The sequence below is a fragment of the Anser brachyrhynchus genome, assembly GCF_964034855.1.
Source record: "Anser brachyrhynchus genome assembly, chromosome: 3".
NCBI lineage: Eukaryota > Metazoa > Chordata > Aves > Anseriformes > Anatidae > Anser > Anser brachyrhynchus.
Genome location: NC_137696.1, coordinates 110,025,054 through 110,045,988, shown reverse-complemented (window position 1 = coordinate 110,045,988; position 20,935 = coordinate 110,025,054). Strand labels below are relative to the sequence as shown.

General features: G+C 43.9%; 1 protein-coding gene and 1 long non-coding RNA gene across 6 annotated transcripts in view; one reads left to right on the top strand and one right to left on the bottom strand.

Moving 5' to 3' along the window:
• Positions 1 to 12,033, bottom strand: part of ASAP2 (ArfGAP with SH3 domain, ankyrin repeat and PH domain 2) — an 87,699-nt gene extending 75,666 nt beyond the window's left edge. For 3 of the 4 annotated variants that reach the window (XM_080585453.1, XM_080585454.1, XM_080585456.1), the window contains exon 1: positions 11,705 to 12,033. In XM_080585453.1, the coding sequence (XP_080441579.1) occupies positions 11,705 to 11,830 (126 nt within the window). In that variant the 5' untranslated portion in view covers positions 11,831 to 12,033. The remainder of the gene's footprint in view (positions 1 to 11,704) is intronic. The other variant, XM_080585455.1, reaches the window with a different exon arrangement.
• A 279-nt stretch (positions 12,034 to 12,312) lies between these two features.
• Positions 12,313 to 20,651, top strand: LOC308192176. 2 transcript variants are annotated; one of them, XR_013948603.1, is made up of 2 exons: positions 12,313 to 12,454; positions 17,030 to 20,651. It is a non-coding gene; the product is annotated as an uncharacterized lncRNA (long non-coding RNA). The 2 variants fall into 2 exon arrangements; XR_013948604.1 differs by having other exon boundaries at positions 16,503 to 20,651.
• Positions 20,652 to 20,935: the final 284 nt, after the last annotated feature.

Sequence of the window (20,935 nt, the reverse complement as noted above, 5' to 3'; positions counted from 1 at the left end):
AGTTATGGCAATCAAACATTTGGTAACATCAGTGTCTTCCTCTTTTGGCTAAATGGAAAAAAAAAGCTGCATTAATTTCATTTTGGTGATGCTGTCATGCTGTAGCTATCAGTAAAGAGCTTGAGTTCCCGTCGTAAAAAATCTATAAAATAATAGCCTATTAATTTGCATTTAGGGAAATTGGTTTTAAATGAAAGAATGCACCCATTTACTTCAGGTGCCCAACTAAAGAGATCTCAGGACACTATTACAGCCTTGTAAACAATGACCTGAAGTTCTGCTGGAGTTTCAGTAGCTTTATACACAGCTAAAATTAACGGCACAGGCACTGCTGTCACTAAGGGCACAAGTGCAAGTGAATCTTAATTCACACAGTTATTAGTGCACGCATGGTAGACATAAAATACCCATTTATACCATATTTGATGTAAAAATAAAAGCTTTCCCTACAGGGTGACATCTGCCAAAGTAATCAGGGAGTTCAAGTACACAAAAATATCTATGAAATGCAGTGATTAGTAGCTTCCCTCCCCCGCTGACCACTAGGAGGATAGGTAGCAGGCCGTGCACGAATGTAAGGCAAAACCCTGCACAACTTCTGCATGTAAAAATCGCAGCAATTTAGAGCTGAGAAGCAGGGCCAGGCCCATCAGCACTTCTTTTGCGTTCCCAAAAGAAATGGGAAAGAGCTACCGGGCTGGTGCCTTAAACTCACAGGACAAATGCCTGAATCTCTGCGACCCTACACCACCACCAAACCCACAAGGCTTGGGGAGGAGGCGGCCGACACCAGCACTCTACCCCTAGCACAGACCAAAAATCCTTACACGAAAAGCCCGCCATCCATAAGCAGAGCAGTTAAGCAACAGAAAAGCACAAACTAAGCAAAAGAATAAATGGAAGCAAACAAAACGCAGCTCACAAAAGAGTTATTAATTCATTGCCGCTTTAGTGCTCCCCTCTTCAGCGCTGCTAGTGTCTAGCCTGCACGAAGCCGAAGTGTGGGAGGACTCTGCTGTCCCTGGTTGTGTTGTGGTGTAACATACACCTACAGGGCTGTAAAACAAACAAATGATTAAAAACATGTGCTTCGCAAGGCTCTCTGCTGCATGTTTCGCATGTGACAACCGAGCAGGGGCTCTGCGTTTGCATGGGCTAAGGAAATTTCCACTCGTAGTGCTAGAGCCCCACAGTAATCCTGTTGGATTGAAGGGGCTTAAAATGATTAGGAAATGCATTTGTTTCTAACTTGCCTTCCCTAAAACACAGTCTAAACTTCCTTAAAATTGCATATTCTAGGAAAGAAATCTTGCACCAACAAAGAACATAAGCCATAAAACATGAGAAAATAATCCACATGGATGTTCACATCGCTTCGCCCCTTCTTCCCCTTCCTATATGCTCTTAAAATGTAGAACAAAGCTTCCAGGAACATAAAAGTAATTTGCTCAGCTCTAATCACTTCAGCTGTTTCGATGTATCTGCATGCATACTTAGCATAATGCCCAGACAGAATTATAGATTTCAGACCAAACTACATTGATAATCTGATCTTTAATCAGGGAGAGCTGAGGGGTCCGCAAACAGCAGGTGCTTCTGTACACCACGCTGCTCCGAGACAATGGCGAGCAGGGCTTCAGCTTTCCCCCTCGGTTCTCTGTTTTTCCTTGGGTTATGAAGTGAGATGCCAGAATTCATACCAGAGGTTCTTTCATGTTAACTTTTACAGCCGCCTATTAAAGAACACTCCAAAGAAATAGTTTCACCATGCAATGTCACTTCCATAGTAAATATTTTTGTGAAACAGAGCTCGCGTATACGAAGAAGGAAATTTTTCAAATTCTGCCCAACACCTACTCCCTCGAAAACAAAGCCTTCTGCTCTGGACGAAAAATCCTACATCATGCTACCCAAGCTTATGCCTGCAAAGCAGCGTTGCTTAAAGGAACGTCGCTATTCAGTTACTGCACTGTATCTCAGTTCCTCCATCAATAAATTCTCCCCTGTAAGGCAAGTTATTTTCTCTTTCCAAATACAATTAACTTTGGGACGTACACAGCAGCTAACAAAGTCTGGGTAACACTTAGTCCTGTCCACTTTCTGGATGTGGATGCACAGAACTCTTTCCACTTTCCTGAACTGTGGGTAGGACAGGTCCTTGGTATCACCAGGCAGCCGCTTCCCTCCATCGCTGCCCCTTCTCCACCTCCCCTGCCTGCCTCCTTACCCTGCTGACCCTTTTCACGTTAGCCCTCTGCCATTTGCGTCCTACTTTCTGCATCAACACCGCTGCATCCTCCCTTCCCCTGCAGTTCCTGTCCGTTCTTATTTCTCTGAACTTGCTTAGACTCCTGATATCTGTCCTTCTGCCCTTCGTAACGGGGCAGAGGGCAGCCCCGACCCTCCTCCACCCCACATACGCCACCACCGGAGCTTCTACCCTTGGATGATTCCCCCTACCCCGAGTCTGGTTTTAACCCTGACTCCATTTTCTTGCCCTTCACTTTTGACTGATCCTCATGCTACTTCACAAACAGTTCAGCTACCTTCCGACTCTAATTTTCTTGCACTCCCTTCTTCTGTTGCTTCCTAGCCCAGTTTACTCCTCCCCTCAACACCGACAGTGACAGAAATTTCATGCAAGAAGCCTGGATTTAGTCCAAACAAAAGAAGCTGGTAGTCATCTTAATCACAGGAAAATCGAATATCTAACAGCTAAAACTCTCCCAGCTTATGTCCCAGCAAGAGCCGCTGCATGCAGTGAGCACTTGGCATAGAGAAGAGCTTTTGCTCAGTGCTAACAAATGCGAGTGTGTGGGGAAAAGACTGGGGAAAACAAAAGAAAGTCCCCTACCACCAGCTTGCAAGGAACTAAACAGTTACAAACACCAAACCTCTGGTTGTCCTGTAACTTCACCCACATTTTCCAGATGGGTTTAAGAAAAAAAGTCTCAGAGAAAATGCACTGAAGCAGAGATTTTACCTTTACATGAAACCTGGCTGTAATCATCCCCTACAGCTTCAGAAGCATGGTTCTAAGGGATTCTGTTTTTCGTAAGAAACTGCCAGCACTGGTGAAGGAGTGCAGAAGGAGCCACCATAACGCATCCAGAGGAGCAGAAACGCTGTTTAAACAAGTCTCAAAATCAAGGCATTAAAGAAAGAAAAACGGGCTTAAGATCAGACATGACTTCAAAGCACTTTCCGAATCTTTTTAAAAGCCATTCATGGCCTAAACAATCACGTCAGCTCTCTGATGCCCTCCCAGTGCCACCGCTGTTCCTCTCTTTGCTGCATTCTTCCGCAGCGTCCTGAGAAACTCCCCAAACCCTTCATTCACAAGTTTTCCCTCTGTGAAGTTCTTGCACATCTGACTACAACTTCAAAACTGAAAGCAAACATGAAAGCATGGTCTTCTGGCAAAGGCAGTTGCTGAAAAGACATTTTTCCACTGTTTTTCAAACATTTCTAAAAGCAGGAACTGGAGCTGGTTACTTTGCTAGCCTGCCACTCGTCTGGGGATACAATCTTTGAATAAGAACATTTCTCCTCAATTTAACAGCCGTGGTCTGCGTTTCTCTATCTGCTGCCATCATTTTTATTAGCTGTAAATACTTCTCATTTCCATCCTGACTTTCTTTTTTTCCATCTGTGCTTACAACAGGTATCATCCTAGTCTTCAGAGGATTTATCAGGAGCATTTGCTCATCATCATCCTAATTCTGTCAGAATCCCTGAAAACAAGTTAACCAGCCCCATCAAATCAAGTGCTTTAAGTTCACAGTTTTGTTTACTGCTTTGCCAACTTGCATCTCTATTTCCACTACCCATTCTATCTTCTGCCCCACTTTGAGCTCCCAAACTGTGGCAGAGCAATCCTTGAGACCTGGCAATACCTGCATTACCTCTGATACTACTTTCTAACCACGTAACATCCCTTCCTTCTCTCCTCACAGCTCCACGTGCCTAAGGAATGGCTTTGTTTTCCTTACTGCCTGCTGCCGTAGCTAAAGAAACCGGACTTTTCCAAATCTGCCCGTTACCTTTACCCACACTTTTCAATATACTGCGTTCCTCTGATGACCTTTTTCTTCCCCTTTCTGTCAGGCTCTGCTCGTTTGTGACATTCTTCTCCAGGTGTTTCAAGTCCATAGTTTTTTCCCATCGTTTTCCCCTTTCTTGGGACATTTCCTAAATATTTGCCACGCTTTAGTAAATAAACTCTTCAGTTCTGCTGACTTAGCCAGCTCTCAGTTTAATGACTGGCTCCTAAATACAACTTTTGGGCTTATTTTGCTTTGTTTTTCCTTTTAATTGCTTTGTTTGGCTTTTGATATACAATGAATCAACCCCTAATGATTCAACAAAACACTTCGCTCATTTCCAGTCTCATCCACAGCAGCCATTTGATTGCTGCCTTTAAATCAGCGGCTCTCACAGCAGCTTCTCCTGCTCCTACATGCTTCCTCCTGCAAAAAATGAACATCTCGGCCTGTCATCACAGATGTCTGACCATAACGTAGCTGAAACACAGCTCTTGTTTTTCCCCCTTGCACTCTTCCTCCATGCCTGCAACGTTAGCACACACTTTACCAGATTATAGCCAACAGGTTTTCTTGAACTGAAACCTGTCACCAGCCACACAGACTCCTCCTGCACAGTATTTCTACTACAAGCTTAGAGCTTCTCACCATTTAATTTTGATTGTTACACAATTCTGGCCTTGACAAATACAGTCTTCCTCAGCCACATCCGTTCACGATACTGCTAAAAAGCCTTTCATTTGTCTTCTGTGCAAAGCATCCCTCTCCGTACTTGCAGTAGCGCTCTCTTTTGCAGCAAATGTTAAGATGATGGTCTCTGATCTTAATGCTCACAAGCAGGCAACGCCAACCACCTCTCCTTCACTTCTGATCCCCTTTCCTCTGATCAGACTTACCCCAGCCACCAGCACCCACTTGTTTCTTCAGAATCACACCCTCATGTTTTCCTGCCTACCAGGTAGTTTTGTTACCAGTGCTTGTTTTTCACAGAACCTACAAACTGCCCTGAGCTACATGCATCGCTAAACATAGAATGGGAAGGAGAACGGGGGATGGAAGACGTTACCACAGCAGGAAAGCACACAGAAAGATTCCACCCAGTGAGTGTCTCCTGACTTTCCTCTTTTCTTCTTTTTTTCCTATCCACAGAAGAAACTTCTTCCCTATACATCAGCTTCAAGAAGAACATAACATTTATTTGAAGCCAGTGAGGACAGAAGGCAAGTGAGGCCACTTGCCCATCCCTAAAGGGGAGTCCCGGGGGTGTGAAGCCCCGCTGAGCTCTAGGACCATGGACAGGGCTGCCTTGCCCCTTCCTACAGCCAACCCCACTGCTCGGCCACAGCCACCCATGGGGGGCAAGTCCAGGGAGCTCCCCCAAGAAAGCAGGGCAGAGAGCTGAAACCCTCGGCAGCAGAGCTTTAAGGCAGGCAGAGGGATGAGGAGACCGAGCAGCAACGATGTACAGGGAAGCTCCAGTGATAGCCAGGACAGTGGATGGAACAGCTACTCAAAATGGGGCCCGCCCCAACTCTTCTGGAGCTTCAGGGGTAAATGTTACTTCTTTCTGGGGAACAGGGTCTGACATGGAGCATGGGGTCTCAATATTCAGGCTCAGAGACTTTAGACAGGGAATGGTTATATATGTAAACCCATGGAAGGCAAAAATTGCAAAAAAATAAAAGAGTTGATCTAAAATGTTTAAGGACAACTACCCCAATGCATATGAATAAAAAGAAACCACTTCACAGGGGTCAAGCTACTGACTTGCTTCTATTCTGCTGTCTGTTCATCAGCCATGGCGTGTTGGACGCATGGACAGTAAGTGCTTTGGAGCAGGAATCAGGCTTTTCTCCTGACAAAACGAAGGCCCCACCTTTACCAAGCACTGCCGTATATTCTGGTACGGAGAGAACAGCATGAAGGTAAGGAGAGGAACCTACGGTGGGTTAAACATAAGCAGAAAGAATTACCCTCTTTCCATGTCTACTCTCTTTTATCATCAGCACGAAGACAGTGCAGTGAAGCTGGTTCTGAGAAATGCAACAGCACTAGAGAAAAAGTCAGAAGATAAGAGCCACTGTTAGTAAAATAATTTGGAAACGTGTCTATTTTCCATTGATACTCCTACCAGGAACAAGGCATTTGGTATTAGGAAGCAGATGCCAGTTGGATGCACCAAGGTAAGGTGCACAGCAATCTACGTACATGGCTTGAAATTGTTTTATCTGACTGCATCGTCTGTACCTTAGACGTTCAAGGCTGCAATCCTCTATTTTATAACACGCATAGAGCTCCAGCTGCAAACCTACAATTCAGTTCCTGTATTTCCCCAACTTCCATCTTCTATTTTCCTCTCGGAATAGAAAAAAATTCCCACACTCCTTCTGAAATCATAACGCCATTTGTGTCATAATGACTTTTCCAGAAACTTCTCTGGATGCTAATGACAAACAAATATGACTCCAGAAAGGAAGCAGAAGTGGAAAACACAAAAGTCTTAAACAACACTGTATTTATGGAACTGTATTTAGTAATGAGCTAAGAAAAGTGTGCAAATATGTTCTAGAAGGAGCACCTTATAGTGGGCACAAAGATATTTTAATAGAAGGAAGTACACAGATAATAGTAGTAAATTTTCCAAAATGCAATATAATGTGACATTTTCTACTACTTCTCAAAATCCACAAAAACATCTTCACACAGATTTCCAAAGCAAGACGCTATCACAAACGTAGCATGAGAAGACAGAACTCCAGTCCTGAAGCCCTAACAACCCAAAACCACCTAACGGGAAAGTACAAATTTTGATAACATGCACATGTATCCAGACTCACATTCACTGATCCTACCAAGCTGTTTTTACCTCTTGCCCTCGTTAGCTTGGCAGAACCACAACGGAGTAGGGAGGATTAAAAAATTCTAACATACAAGAGGAATTCAACTAGAGTCAATCCCTTACAGCTCTCTAGATCAGCTGAAAGCTGTGGGATTTCCTTACAGGGAATGAAGTTGTTTTCATTTCTGATACAAAAAATTGTGTTTTAAGTGACAATGAGGAAAGAGAGGACCTGATACTGAAATGACACGCCGCATTCCCAGGAATGGAAATTATAAAAAAAAAATCAAAAAACAAAAACAAAACAAAAATAACACACAACTACTCATTGTAACTGTTAAATGACAGACACGTTAAGGTGCAATGGTCATGGAACAGGACCTAGAGAAGAAAGGCAAACACAAACCTGAAATTACAAGTTATGGTTTTAACACTCATTTCACAGATTTTATAGAAATTCCTGGACAGTGGCTTTTAAATAAACCCCAAAAAATCAAAATTATTTACATCCAGCCAACTGAGACCATCCTGACCTACCACCACACTATTCCTTTTGCCTGTACGCTCTCCATCGTTCCACCACACATTTATCCTGTCTACTTACGACACATTCACCACGGTAGAAAGTGCTGCTGTGCTGTGAGAGGCAATCCACTAACCTATTAAACTTCTGTCAACGTTTCCATTCTCCTCCCTTCATGTGCTTGCTGTGAAGTTTAAGCAGGCGGGGTAAACTCTGCACCCCAAACCCTGACTTAGATCAAATGGTCCTCAGCACATCAAACAACTCCCTGTTTAGAGGGAATCCTGAACAAGAGCTCCCCTGCCCCTTCGTTCTTGATTCAGAAGCACCTCAGCACACAAAAAATTAGGTAAAATACATACTTCAGATTTTTATGAGCTTTGATTCCAGTCTTTTCTAGTAAGACTTAACCCATGCTTCAAAAATAAAGTGGCACGCTTGGATAGTGTTCATTAAATCACTCTATAAAATAATAATTTCCCAAAATCTTTAGTAATCACTGGTATTAGGACCACTTTGCAGGCTCCATTACAGTTTAGGGACTATTTTATTTAACGTAGAGCACATAAAAGAGAGAAGTATATGTTCCAAGTAATAGCAGTACTAAAACCAAATTTTTAAGCATTCACAGCTTAAGAACGGTCACTACACAGTTTCAGATCCTGTAATAAAGGGAGACCAGAAGCAGTAAGCTGAAAAGGCTGCATTTGTCAAACGAGATTACTGATTTCAAGCAACCCCTCCCCCCAGCCATGTGACCATGCTCTGGACTATATCAATTAAAACTTGTTTAATCTTAGTCATTATCATGCACGCAAAGATTAAACAGTAACCTGTAAGGCCTGAGACGTACCACTCACTTGTACCTTGGCTTTAGCAGGAGCTAAAGAGATCCCCATCGTTTTGCTAAGCAACATCCTTGTCTGAGAACAATACAGAAATTACACGATTCCTTGCCTTTGGAAATCACTCCGTGCCCCGGGAGCATGCCTTTCCTAATCCCTTTCCACTACTCAAAGCAAAGGATCAGATTCTCTTTCTTGAATAGGCCACGGTTTCCAAGCGTGCGCACTTCTGGGGATCTCAAAGACCATAATGAGCGGTCTGTAATTAGTCTATACAATTACATAAAACAGTAAGACTCCAAGTATTTTCAGCTGATATTAAAAATCAATCATACTTGGCAAACAACAGAGGTCAGTTCATCCAAGTTCAGGAAATGCTGATTTAAGGCAACGCCATCGCCCACAGAGACGTAACTGGTAAATTACCACACACAATCGTCCAGCATCTTATCGATTTCCTCACTTAACAAGCCCTTTACCACTCCATCACAGAAAGCAAGGCCTCATTAATCGAACTTTTAAGACATTATTAGATACCTGCTCATTAACTAAGACAGAGTTACAAAACTGGTAGCCAGCAGTGTTAACGGTAAGCGCAGAAGGCTTCCCATTAGGATCTGGAAGCAGATATCTTTGTTTGCACAGAGGTGAGCTCAGGCTAAGAAGTCACGCCAGCCCCCAGCTCCTGCGCTACCTCCCCGCATCTCTGCCTGCAAGGGAGCACAGGGCACGAGAGAGACTCCAGCTAGCTTCGTGCAGGCTCAGTCCGGTCCAGAACCAGATCTAGGAAAAGCAAATAAGAGACATCCACTAAACAGCACTATTTACCAGTCCCAGCTTTTCGTTTTGTTGATTTAAGTATTAAGTTTTCATTTTCCAGGATACTGAACTGCCTCCAGTTAACAAACCGCCTCTTTCACAGTCGCTTTGTAAAATCAATCCATACACAAAGCCAATAGCGAAGGTTCAACTTACCAATTTACCACGTTGGGTAACACATTCCCTAAATCATACAGAGCCAAACCTCCTAGTTTTCCATGCTGTACCATACACTGCAGCGGAGTAGTGCACACTGGGAACTGATGCTTCACCGTGCTTGCGACACTGGAAATGCAGATGGGTTCCCTGTGTTACCTGTACGTTTTCAGATGCCTTCTTTACTAAGCCTTTGTTCACAACAACCTCATGAACCAATTCTTGCCTAGCCTTTTGGAAGAAAAACATGCTGAGTGCTGACTTCTCTGTTACACAATTTATATCAACATTTTTATCAAAGGATCACATTTAACCTGAAAAACCAGGCATATTACATTGAAGGACCCGAGCATTACCAAACCGAAGTAGCAGAAGTCTACAAACAGATTACACAGCTTTGAAACCATGAAAATTTGTTTGTTGTTCTTGACATATCAAAGCACAAAAAAATAAAATAAAAAAATCAGTAGTCACTTAAATACATGCTGTAGGACATCAGCATGAACAGGCAGCAACTGCTGATATTTTGCCAAAAGTGCTAGATAGATCAATAAGATTAAGAAAGGCACAGCCAGTGCAATTTCTCATCATCTGCCATGCAAACTTTACTTGGATCTGTAAGACACTAGGCACATTCATTACCATCTTTATCAAAAAAGCTAATTTTTGAAGTGTTTAGTATCTGAAATATGCAGCGATACCAACTAACACTCAACATCCTGCCTGAGTTTCTTTACAAATCCAACAGCGGTGTATCAGTGACCTGATACAAGAAAAATGCCAAGCATACAGATTAAATAAGGAAGGAATCCACTGATGCAAACCTTTAAATGCGCGTCATTCTCCTAACATTAAAAAAAGTTTTCAAGATGCAACTCATTGAGTTGCATTTTTAAAAGACCTTAAGATGCACAATATAAGTTAAAAATTTCATATCATATATACACTTTGTGAAAATGGACGTGAATGAGAAAACAGCCATGAAAAACAAAAACTTTTCTGGATTTTTTCTCCTGAGAAACGAAGTGACATTCTTGCAAACACAGTTTGAGAAACTGAGGCTGAGACGAAGACCAACTTTTGTGAAACCCGTAATAAAAAATCTCTCTCACCCTAGCAAAACTGCTTTTGATCCCAATGCTTACACTAACTTCTATTTTGTGTCAATCAGTTATTAGGCAGCTGTACCTTACAACTTCAGTGGTTCACTATTATCGATATTCTTTACGTCACCTTTCACAGAATCGTGGATACAAAACTGTTGATCTTAAGACTATCAGGCTAATAAGGTATAATTAAAGCCAGGCACTTAAGTGCAAGCTTGCATGGAAGAAAATTACCTCAGGAACAAAACAGCAATTCCTTCTGTGCAGATTATTCTGAATTCAACTCCTTGCTTTAGTGGTTTTGGGAACTGGCAAAACAGGAAAATCTTGAAAAGGGTGTTTAAACACCTAACCTGGGTTTTGTTCGCTTAATAATCCATTGCTAGTGGCAGCTCTTTTGTAAGAAGGGCCACTAACTACTGACAAGGTTCTTTTGCTGAAGAGGCTCTTTTCAAAAGCCATGCTTACTGCAAAAACAAACCAACTCCGCACACACCGCCAGGACTGATGTAACAGGTAGACGGGGCAAATTAATCTACATCACAAATATCCCCTCCCACAAGTTTCTTCAGAGAAGCTGCTGGCGGAGGCGAGATACGGAGAGGCTCCTTTCATTGTGCGCACACGGCTGGGACGTGGAATGTGCTCTAACTGTGTTCAGACCTGTCCCAGGTTTCCGTCTGGTGGGAAACGGGAGGGAAAAAGGCTCCGTCTCTCACCACTGCTGGCAGCCACCCTCCTCGGCAGGGGTGGCTCTCACCAACAGGTTCAGCGACACGCTCCGGGTGCCTTTCAGGGAAGGCAAACAGCTCTCTTCCCCCGACCAAAGCCGCTCGCAGGAAACGCGCGGCCCCGGCTGTCTATGGGGAGACAAAAAGAGGGGGCTCAGGCCCCCCCAGGGGAGAGGTTTTGGGGCGGCTGCAGGGAGGGCAGGGCTCCTGAGGGACGGTTACCTCAGCACACACGCCCGGGGGAAGCGGAGGGGGGTTCAATCGGGACTAGGATGAGGATTAAATCCCACCTGTGCCAGGAGGGGGGAAGGAGGGAGAGGACCCCCGCCCGAGCCCCCACCAAAAGGCTGGGGGGCCGGTTCAGGTGCCGCTGGGAAGGCCGGACGGGGGCAGCGCTTCGTCCCTTCCCCCTTCCCTTTCTTCCCCGTCCCCGGGCGGGCGAGCCCCGTTTCCTCCCGGCGGCAGCCGAGGGCGCTGCTCGGGGCCGGGCGGGGAGAGGCAGCGGCAGGAGGCGGCAGGAGGCGGCGGCGCCTTGTTCGCCGCGGCCAGGCCGAGGGGGCTGCGCAGCCCCGCACCGCTCCGCGCCCCCCTTCCCTCTCCTCCCCTTCCCCTTCCCTTCCCTGCCCTCCTCGGGGGGCTCACCTCCTCGATGGCCGCCACCGTGTTCCTGCACTGGGCCATCCGGGTGGTGAAGTTGGAGGCGGTGGGCGACTTGTAATCCTCATTGGTCTCGGACACGAATTCCGACACGGAGATCTGGTCCGGCATGGCGGGGCGGGGATGAGGGGAGGGCAGAGGGGAGGGGAAGGGGGGGAAGCGGGCGGCTCCGGGGGGGGAAGGGAGGGCCGAGGGGGGGGGCTCCCCCCCCCTCACATCGCTCGGCAACCGGCGGCGGCGGCAGCGCCCTCCCGGCCGTTGTTCCTCCGCCGCCACACAAGGAAACTCCCCGCACCCACACTCCTCCTCCTCCTCCTCTTCCTCCTCCTCCCGCCCGGGCACGCAGCACCGGGGGCCGGGCACACGCCCAGCGGCGGCGGCGGGGAGCTGGCTCCTCACCCCGCCTTCCTCCCCTCCCTCCTCCTCCTCCTCCTCCTCCTGCCGTCCCTCACACACCGACACACGCACACAGGGCGGAGGCGCGGCCGCACGACGCCCCCCTCGCCCCCCGGCGCCCGCCCTCGGAAGATGGCGGCCCCCTGCCCGGCCCGCCTCGCCTTCTCCCCCCAGCCGCCACGGCGGGCACCGGCCGGCTGATGGCAGGGCGAACCCGGCCGTGCGATTAAAAAATGTGTTTAACAACAGCGAACGCGAGGGTGGGGAAGGTGGGGTGCGTACCTGGTGCAGGGTGGAGCGCCTCAGGTGGCCGCGTCGTCCCTGTGTGGCTGCCGGCAGGTAGCAGGGATGTCCTCGTCATCCTTCTCAGTCTCCTCATCTTCCTTCTCATCCTCCTCCTCGTTCTCATCTTCGTCCTCATCCTCCTTTCTTCTCCTCCTCCTCCTCCTCCTTTCCTCCTCATCCTCCTCCTTGCTTCGCCATCTGCCTTTCCCCAGCAGAAAGTGATTTCTGTTAAGAGTTCACTTGCATAGTTCCAAGGCAGCCAAAGGAAAGTTTGAGAAATGCTGTCATTCCCAAGAGATCCGCGCAAAAAAAAAAATGCTTGCAGGCTAAGTTAACGTTTGTGTCTCGTTTCTTAGAAAGCTTTTTTTTCTGTGCTGGAGGGGGAAGCGTTGTTAGCAGAGCAGATGCTTTTTGTGCTTTTTATATGAAGCCACAAGGATGAATGCAGGCTGAAAACGCAAAAAGCAGTCCCAACTGTGGGATTCGTGACTAAGGCAGCAGAAAGGAAATCGACAAGGTGTTGCCATGCAGGCACGGTGCCTTTGTTAGAAATACAGGGACGTGATCTACAGTGGCGATCTCTCCCAGCCTCAAAGCCCTCAGGATTTCCAGCCTGTTAGTGCAGAAAGCTTTGGAAGTTTGTATTTTGACCCAGGAACTCTCCAGCGGCTTTTCACTCCCCTCTGGTGATACAGTTATTAGCTTTCTATGAGTGATTCTTTATTACTGTGATTTAAAACTTCCCGGGGAATTCAGATGTGTAAGCAGGTACTCTTTTGCCGCACTTTGTAAAATGTCCAAGTACATAACTGCAGGCCGAACCAGATGTTACTTCCACTTGCAATCCTTGCTAGCGCTGTGTTAGGTTCTCCTTTAACATAAACGATAAAGTTTGTCAACCACATTTCTTCTACTGACTGTAATAAAGCAGACAAATGAACAGTGACTATCTGCATACGCTTTCCTTTATTTAACTCTTACTAGTTTTTCCATTCTAATCATTCTTTATTTTCTCTCGTAAAAATCAGCACCATTATTTTGGTTCTGTCTCCATACAATTTTGTAGTATGAACCCCTCTCCTTGTTAAGACGTGTATGTTTCAGTTAATGGGGCATGTACCTGTGTAAAGTATTTCAGTGCTAATGGGTTAAACGTCTTGCCTGCATGTCACATATACTTGTGACCAGGCTTAGTACAAATATTCATTCTTGCTAAAAATACATCTGATGTTACATCTTAATTTTTCTATCAGCTGATGGTGATATCATTAGAGTAATACCTAACATCACACTATTAATCTAAATTTAGTAAACACTAGCATTCTTAAACTCATATCTTCCAATGTGGCATATCTACTTACAAAATTTGAAGGGAATTAAAAACTTGAGGACCAAAAGGCAAGTAACACTAGATTTTAATGTTTTGCAATAGCTGTATCTGATATAGTCCAAATCAGCAGCATAGCAATGATGTCCCTAGCAGTTGCATCTTCAGCCTGATAATACATGCACCTAAGACAGTATTCTTATATAATGAAGCCTTAAAATCTATAGACCATATTTATGCAGCAAATCAGATTGGGTGATTTCAGTGGTATCTCTTGATTTTTTAATGGATTCAAATATTTGCCATCCTAGTGAAACTGCCAGGTACTTTGGTCTGTCTTTTTGCTTGGAAGGTAATGCATTTCACTCAACTCTCCTTTATCCTGGAGCTAAAGACTTGTGCTTGGTTGGTTCTGGAAGGTTTTCTGGAAGACATCCAATCTTAAGACTCAAAAGTTTGGAGAACCTGCTGCTTCTATCAGTGTTTTATGACAACAGTTAGTCACAATTACTCTGTGTTCCAGCTATTGCTTGGTACTACAACCTTTTTGGTGGTTTAAGGAACTATTCAGTACTCATGCATTTCTACCTATGAGCATTCTTGTACACCACAATGAGATTATTTCTCAGTTTTGTTTCTTGATAAACCAGGCTGATTGACTCCTCTTTTATAAAGAGGGCAAAGCTGACTTGAATTGCTTTGTATTGGCCACAACCCAAGACTGTGTACACAGATGGTGACTGTGGGTCAACTGACATGTGGTAACTTGTTACTCTGCCGTAACACTTTTATTAGTGTGTGCCAGTCCCGCGTCTCTCACTGAAAGGATATTTTCTCAGCCCTTCAATCATTTTTATAGTTCTAACACTTCAGTAAATTAGGTTTTGGTTCCCTGTTTCCTTACTGATACATTCAAGAGTTTCATAAGAATTTTTGGTCCCAGTATGATAGTGGTTCAGCTCTGTCCTCTACATATTTATGAGCAATGCTTAATTTCAGCATCCAGCCCCATTATTTTAAGTTGTAAGTAAATGGTCCAGTAAAATGTCTCATTACAATGTCCTAAACTCTGCAGGTTGCTCTGCTGAAAAGCATCTAACCTTGTGGTTATTCATAGACCACATCTCTACAGAGCGGCGTGAAATACCAGGGTTTATTTAGTTCTCTTTCACTTTCAGAGGATATGAAAATCAGGAAACTTGGTTTGTACAAACATTTCATCCTATGCTGATTTCAAACCAATATTAACAGTTTCATTGATGAGTATTGTTAAAAGCACGAGTTAGACCTTCAAAATCACAAGGTAGATTTTAAAATAACAATTTTTTACCTTTTTTTTTTTGAGCCTTTTGAAATTATATATGTGTAAAAAAATATTGATTTCTATCACTGTCAGTAAGTAAGAGCCCAAATCACAGACCAGGTGCTATACAAACATAAAAGAGTAAGGCAGTCTCTGGAGATCTTAGCTGGTGGAAAAGCAATTGAGTGAATATAAGGAAATACTGGGCCACACTTGGTCTGTATGACAGTCTGTGATCTTGGCACACTATTGTCCAAGTATTTCCTAAGACATTTTAAGTAGGGTCTTCAGGAAAGATTGTGAGATAGATTTGGGGTGTTTAAGGGGGAATCATTACAAGAATGAGGGTTAGTGTGAGAGAAAGCACACAAGACTTGGGTCCTTGAAGTTTAACCGTTTGGAGTAGGAGGTTAGCATCGTTGATCAAACAGAGGCAAAAGTTAACGTCTGTTTCATGAAAGGGCATGCAGAAGGAGTTGTAAGAATAGCAAGGAGAAAAGATGATGAGCTGGTTAGCATAGTCGATGATCCCTCAAGCAGCTGCCTGGAATAGGACTCAAAATGTGCGGGGATTTCTTTTTCCACAGTAGTCATGTGTCATTATTGCCCTTTACTGACTAGCTCAATAACAGATTCATTCATGGTAGTTGTTCTCTCTCTCTTTCTTTCTTATCAATGTTTTTTTCACAGAATTTCTTTCTTTGATAACTTCAGAAAGTCTCGGGAAATATTTTTCTTGGCCTTCTTTGTAATATACTTGGTATTTTACAGGGATTCTTTATTAATTCTATTAAAGATGTGATTTGAGGGAATGCAACAAGGAAATGGTTCATAGAAAATCTCATTAGCCTCATTGTTTCTCTTCAAACTTAAAAAATAAGCACTCATATAGATGTAGTCTGTCAGCTGTTAATTACTGGGTGACAATTTTCAGGCAGGTAGGTGCTAAACTCAGAAATTTATGAGTACATGTAAGTCAGAGCAGATAGGTTATACACTGTGTGATAAGCCCTGTTACTGGATCCTGTGGTTTTATCCAAAGTCTTAAGATATTTATTACTTGACGTGAAGTATCAGTTCCTGGTGTTCAGTGTTCAGATAAGCACTTTCAAAACAGACTCCACTCTCCAAAACTAGTTCCTGTAGATTTAGAGAAAGGCTTCTAGTTGTGATTTCTAAAGGTACAAAATGCTAAAAGAGCAAACATTTGGTTATTTTTAAATTACACCTATGATTTTGAGGGTCTAACTCATGTTTTAATTATACTAACTACAGTGTGTAGCAGCTTTAGAATAACAGCGTCTACTGTTTAAGAATGAACTCCGGGCATTATTCTGTTTAAAATAGTTCCTATCTAAAAACGTTGGATTTGCTCTCGTGTATATTTGTAGAGATTTATTTCCACAAATGTGTTGTACCTCTGTCTAAAAATTCTGCAAACTAAGTTGGTTCAGAAAAGGATATTTTTTCAGGTGTTTTTGAATTTGGAAGTGCCTACTTGGGAACAGATGTTACAAGCACGTGTGGTATACACTTTTCTCACTCTTGATACGTATTCATGTTCCATTGCATTGCTCCCTCAGACTTTTGTGGGTAATTTATAAAGATCTATTTTCCCTTCTATTGTAATAACTACACTTAGTAGCATGTGGACAAGGAAAAAAAAAAGACTACTGGTATTTTGTGCAATTCCTCACTTCTTCCAGAAGATGCTCTTCTAACCAGTAGCAGGGGAGTATGCTACTTAAACAGTGAAATTGAACACGTCTAGGTCTTTAAACCTGTCAGTGTAATGGAAATTTTTCCTACTGAACTTTGGCAGAACTGCACCTTTTTAATATTTAAATTTGGTAATGATATCTTATTATCACTGTATTTGTAAGGCGTGACCTGGATGACCGTGTGTATTCCAATGTGCTATATAATAATGTTTCAGGTTTTTGGAATCCGGTGTTCACTTTAGTTGGTCAAACTGATTATTTCCGTGCTGCGATTTCAGGATGCCTTCAAGAGCTGCCCCCCTCATGATGCCTCAGGCTGGATTGTGTTGTGTGGATCAAGCTACAGGCCCCTGGGCCATCTCTAGCATGTGAATCAGATGGGAAGCCCTCAGGGATAACAACTGCTGAAGAGTTACCTTGCTACAGACCCAGAAAGGTTGTTCAGATACTCATGCTGTACAGATTGTATTTCCACTGCATGACCTCCACTTCACCCTTTGTCATTATCCCTCACTACCACAGCCTCTGGGTCTCTGCACTGGTCCCATAAGCCAGCCTGCTAATACAAGAGCAGGAGAGCACTATCAGAAGAGGGAAACTCAGTATTTCTAGTACCTAGGCAATCACAGATCCTGCTGCATTCACAACATTCACAAGAACAAGCACATCATGGAGGGTAATTCCCAAAGTTTCATGTCACCCCCAGCACCAGCACCACATCCTTCTTGTTGGCAGCTAAGCAGTGTCCAAAGAAGGTAATGCACCAGAGGTCAACTGCCTTTCTGTAGGCTTGCCTTTTTGATCTTATTCTGATAATACAGCTTCAGATGACCAATGAAAATATCCAAGATCTGTCTGTGAGCCGCTTTCGCACTTACCAGGCCATATTCAGTACACCGTGCTTTCTTGCATCAGCTCCTTGGCATATAACTTGGAATAAGGTGATTTATATTCTAAGAAATTACAGAATTACAATTCAGTCACAGGTCAGCAGTGTTCTCTGTCTTCAGGTGGCAGGAATGACATGGAAGTCAACTGAATCGTGTTTGGAGACATTAGGTCCCATGGGCACACCATGAAGAGACAAGAGGAATGTTCTTGTATTCAGGAATTTAAAGAAAAAGAAAAAGGAAAAATGCATTGTTTTCAAACACAAAGGACCTTTTATTTGTCTCATAAATTTGCTGTCAAGGAGAGACTCCTGAAAGTCAGTTCAGAAAGTAACAGTGCTTCATTGTGCAACTGGAATTTGAATTTAGAAGCTAGATAAAAAGCTTGAAGGTGGTCTCTCTCCAAAGAAACAACTTGGAATGCTATGAAACCTCAGGATATTAAAGACAGTTCTATCTGGCTAGGGCCTGAGCAGTACAGAGGAAGAAGGACTGTCAAAAAAGGGAACTAAAACTGAAGTTTACCTGGTTTTAACATGTAATCTAAGTATAGAAATTCAGAGTTCCCCCATTGCAGTGAGGCTTGGCTCAAAACAAAGCAGAATTTAACAGAAAAACTTACTACATTTGGTCTCCCAGAGTCAGTCTCCCAATCAGAGTGAAGCACATGTAATCATGTACTTTGTGAACGTCTGTTAAATAAAATATGATGACCTTTAAAGTAGAGAATATATTAATAAACAGAAGTAAGTCTTATAGCCTGAAGTCTCATAGCCTTGTAGGGTAAAGTCCTCACCTTACCTATTCAAACTTCTCTCAGATCACTTGCCTTGAATGGGAGCGATCAGGCAGTGGTGAAGTAGCTGCCTCGGATGCCTTTAAGCAGCCATGTTTTGCTGCCTTGGTTGCTTGCTCAATGCTGATATTCAGGAATCCATGGAAAATGGCAGATAAACCAATGTTTTTGTTGGTTTACTGTGCAGGGCAACTACCAGGTGATGGGGGACATGGCAGGCAGCAGGCAGTGGGGGAAGGAATTGCCTTCAGAGGTCGTAGTCTGGCTCTTGTGATCTGCCTGAGCAAGGTCCTGTAGGTGCTTCAGATGCTTGTACTTTACTGGTCTGGAACTTCAGGCCTAGAAAAGGCCTGAATTGTCCTAGGAGAAGTGCTTATGCTACTCTGACAGTAGAAAGAGCCTACAGAAGCTGTACAACATGGGCCAGGAGGCTCTCAGGCAGGAAGGATTCTGTGGAGAAGATCATCCCCTCAAGTTATATCAAGGAGACATATTTTGTATAGCACCATGAAATCTCTGACTACGTGGATAATGAGAGAGAAAAAGAAGGTATGGTCAAAAACTCAACATTTTCCCTGTGGATAGCTAAGATGTGGCTAGACTGTTAGGAAGGAAATCTTAAATGACTTTCACAAATTTTTAAAAAATATTAGTACAGCCGTAGGTGAAAACTTATCTAGGGTATGAGTGTAGTGCAGTGAGAACACTGTCTCAGAGCAGAGCTCTTCCTTTTATAGTCAGTGAGGAAATAATGTGTTATCTATATAAGTTATCTTAGGCAAGCAACGTAGCATGCATGTCTGCTGGTTACGCACAGTCAAACTGATTCCTGACCTTTGTCAAGGGAAAGCCCTGATTCCCTTCTCACTCCTGAATCTCTTCACCACAAACTTGTTTTGGCTGTCTTTTGAGGTTACTCATACTGTTAATAAGTTTCTGTCCATGTTTGTTTTTTCTTAACACTATATCCTAGCACTTGACATACTCAAATGTGGGGTAAGTTAGTGTGAGGTGTCTTTGTGGCCTACAAACTTCAGCCCAAAGGTTACTGCTGGAGAGGGGAACTGAGAGTGAAGGCTAGGAGTAGACAAAAATTAGGTTTAGTGTCCTTACTTACTAATACTGTCTACACTGTTGCCGTAATGGCCTGCTCTCTTTACTTCTAAGGCATCCCACCAAGGAGACACTTTATCAGACATCAGTTTTAGAATGGCGATGACTCTCTGTTTATTATACCATGAGATTGTGCAGTATGAGACATCATCCTGAGGCAATTGCCAACCCTACCTCCACTGCCTTGGCCAGTTTCCACAGTGCCACATGCCAGGCCAAGCCCCAGGCTCCCACATGCGGTTCCATCTCAGCAGCCCATCTCTTTCTCGGAAATGGACTTGTGTGATCTGAGGAACCTCAAAAAATTTGGGCTGGATGTGGGCTGACATGTGCCAGAGTTTGAGGGGTGACAGGCAGTAGTAGCATTGACTGGAATGATGGCAAGGAAGTGGTCTTTCAGAAAAGGCCTGCAGGTGAAAAATAGAGGAAGGGTTGGGGGTGGAAAGGGAGTGAAGATGAAGGAGTAGCATATCCTGTCTTGTCCCTCCTACAGGACAAGTCATGGTAATGCAGGACTGACTGGCGAGCTGTATTTGTGACATGTGCTGGGAACTTAGAGCTGCGCTGTCCATTGAGTTTGGCAGCTCTTGGAAGGACGAAGGAAAAGTTGACCTCATCTCTGAAGTGCACCTCCGTGCTGGAGTGTGGCAGACTGGAAGAGACTCAGAAAGATCAGCTCTAGGCTGTGCAGTGCATTCCCCTTGCAGTACAGAAGACGTCAAATCTGAATTAACAAATTACTTTTACTTTGTGTACTCCTGTGTTCTTGAATGCTGGCCACAGGCAGAAGTAATGGTTATTCAGGCCTGTGGTTGCTGCCTATCTCAGTTGCTCCTAGCTGGGGAAAGGGAATTGAGGCAGCACGTCACAACAGACATGCATCTACAAAGCATGCAGTATAGAAGGCAGATTTTGAGTGGCTAGCAACCTTGGGCTAAAATGTGTGTGTGTGTAAGTGTCTGACGTTCGATAGAGGGGTGTGTTCTCCCTGGATTAATCCACGTTGGTTGATTTGATTTTGATACTGTCTCTGAAGATGATTTTACACAGCAGTGCAGCTGTTCCGTCTTCCATTTCAGACCGTGCTTTGTGTATCAGGATTTTATTTACAAAACTTTAATTCAGTTGTGGGTCTGATTTTATGAAGTTGTCAGATATGAAGTGCTTTCAGAATAGTGGGCAAAGGATTTAGGATTATGAGTGTCTCTGTCTTAAGCTGCCATTAATAGCCAGTCAACATCTAGAGAGTTTGGAAATTTTTCATTACGTCAGGGAATTTGTCTTGAGATATAGATGTCAACAATTCAAATCTATCAAGGTAAGATATCTACCTACTAGAATTGAGACATTGTCCTTTTTTTTTTTTCTTCTTTTTCCCTAAAGTT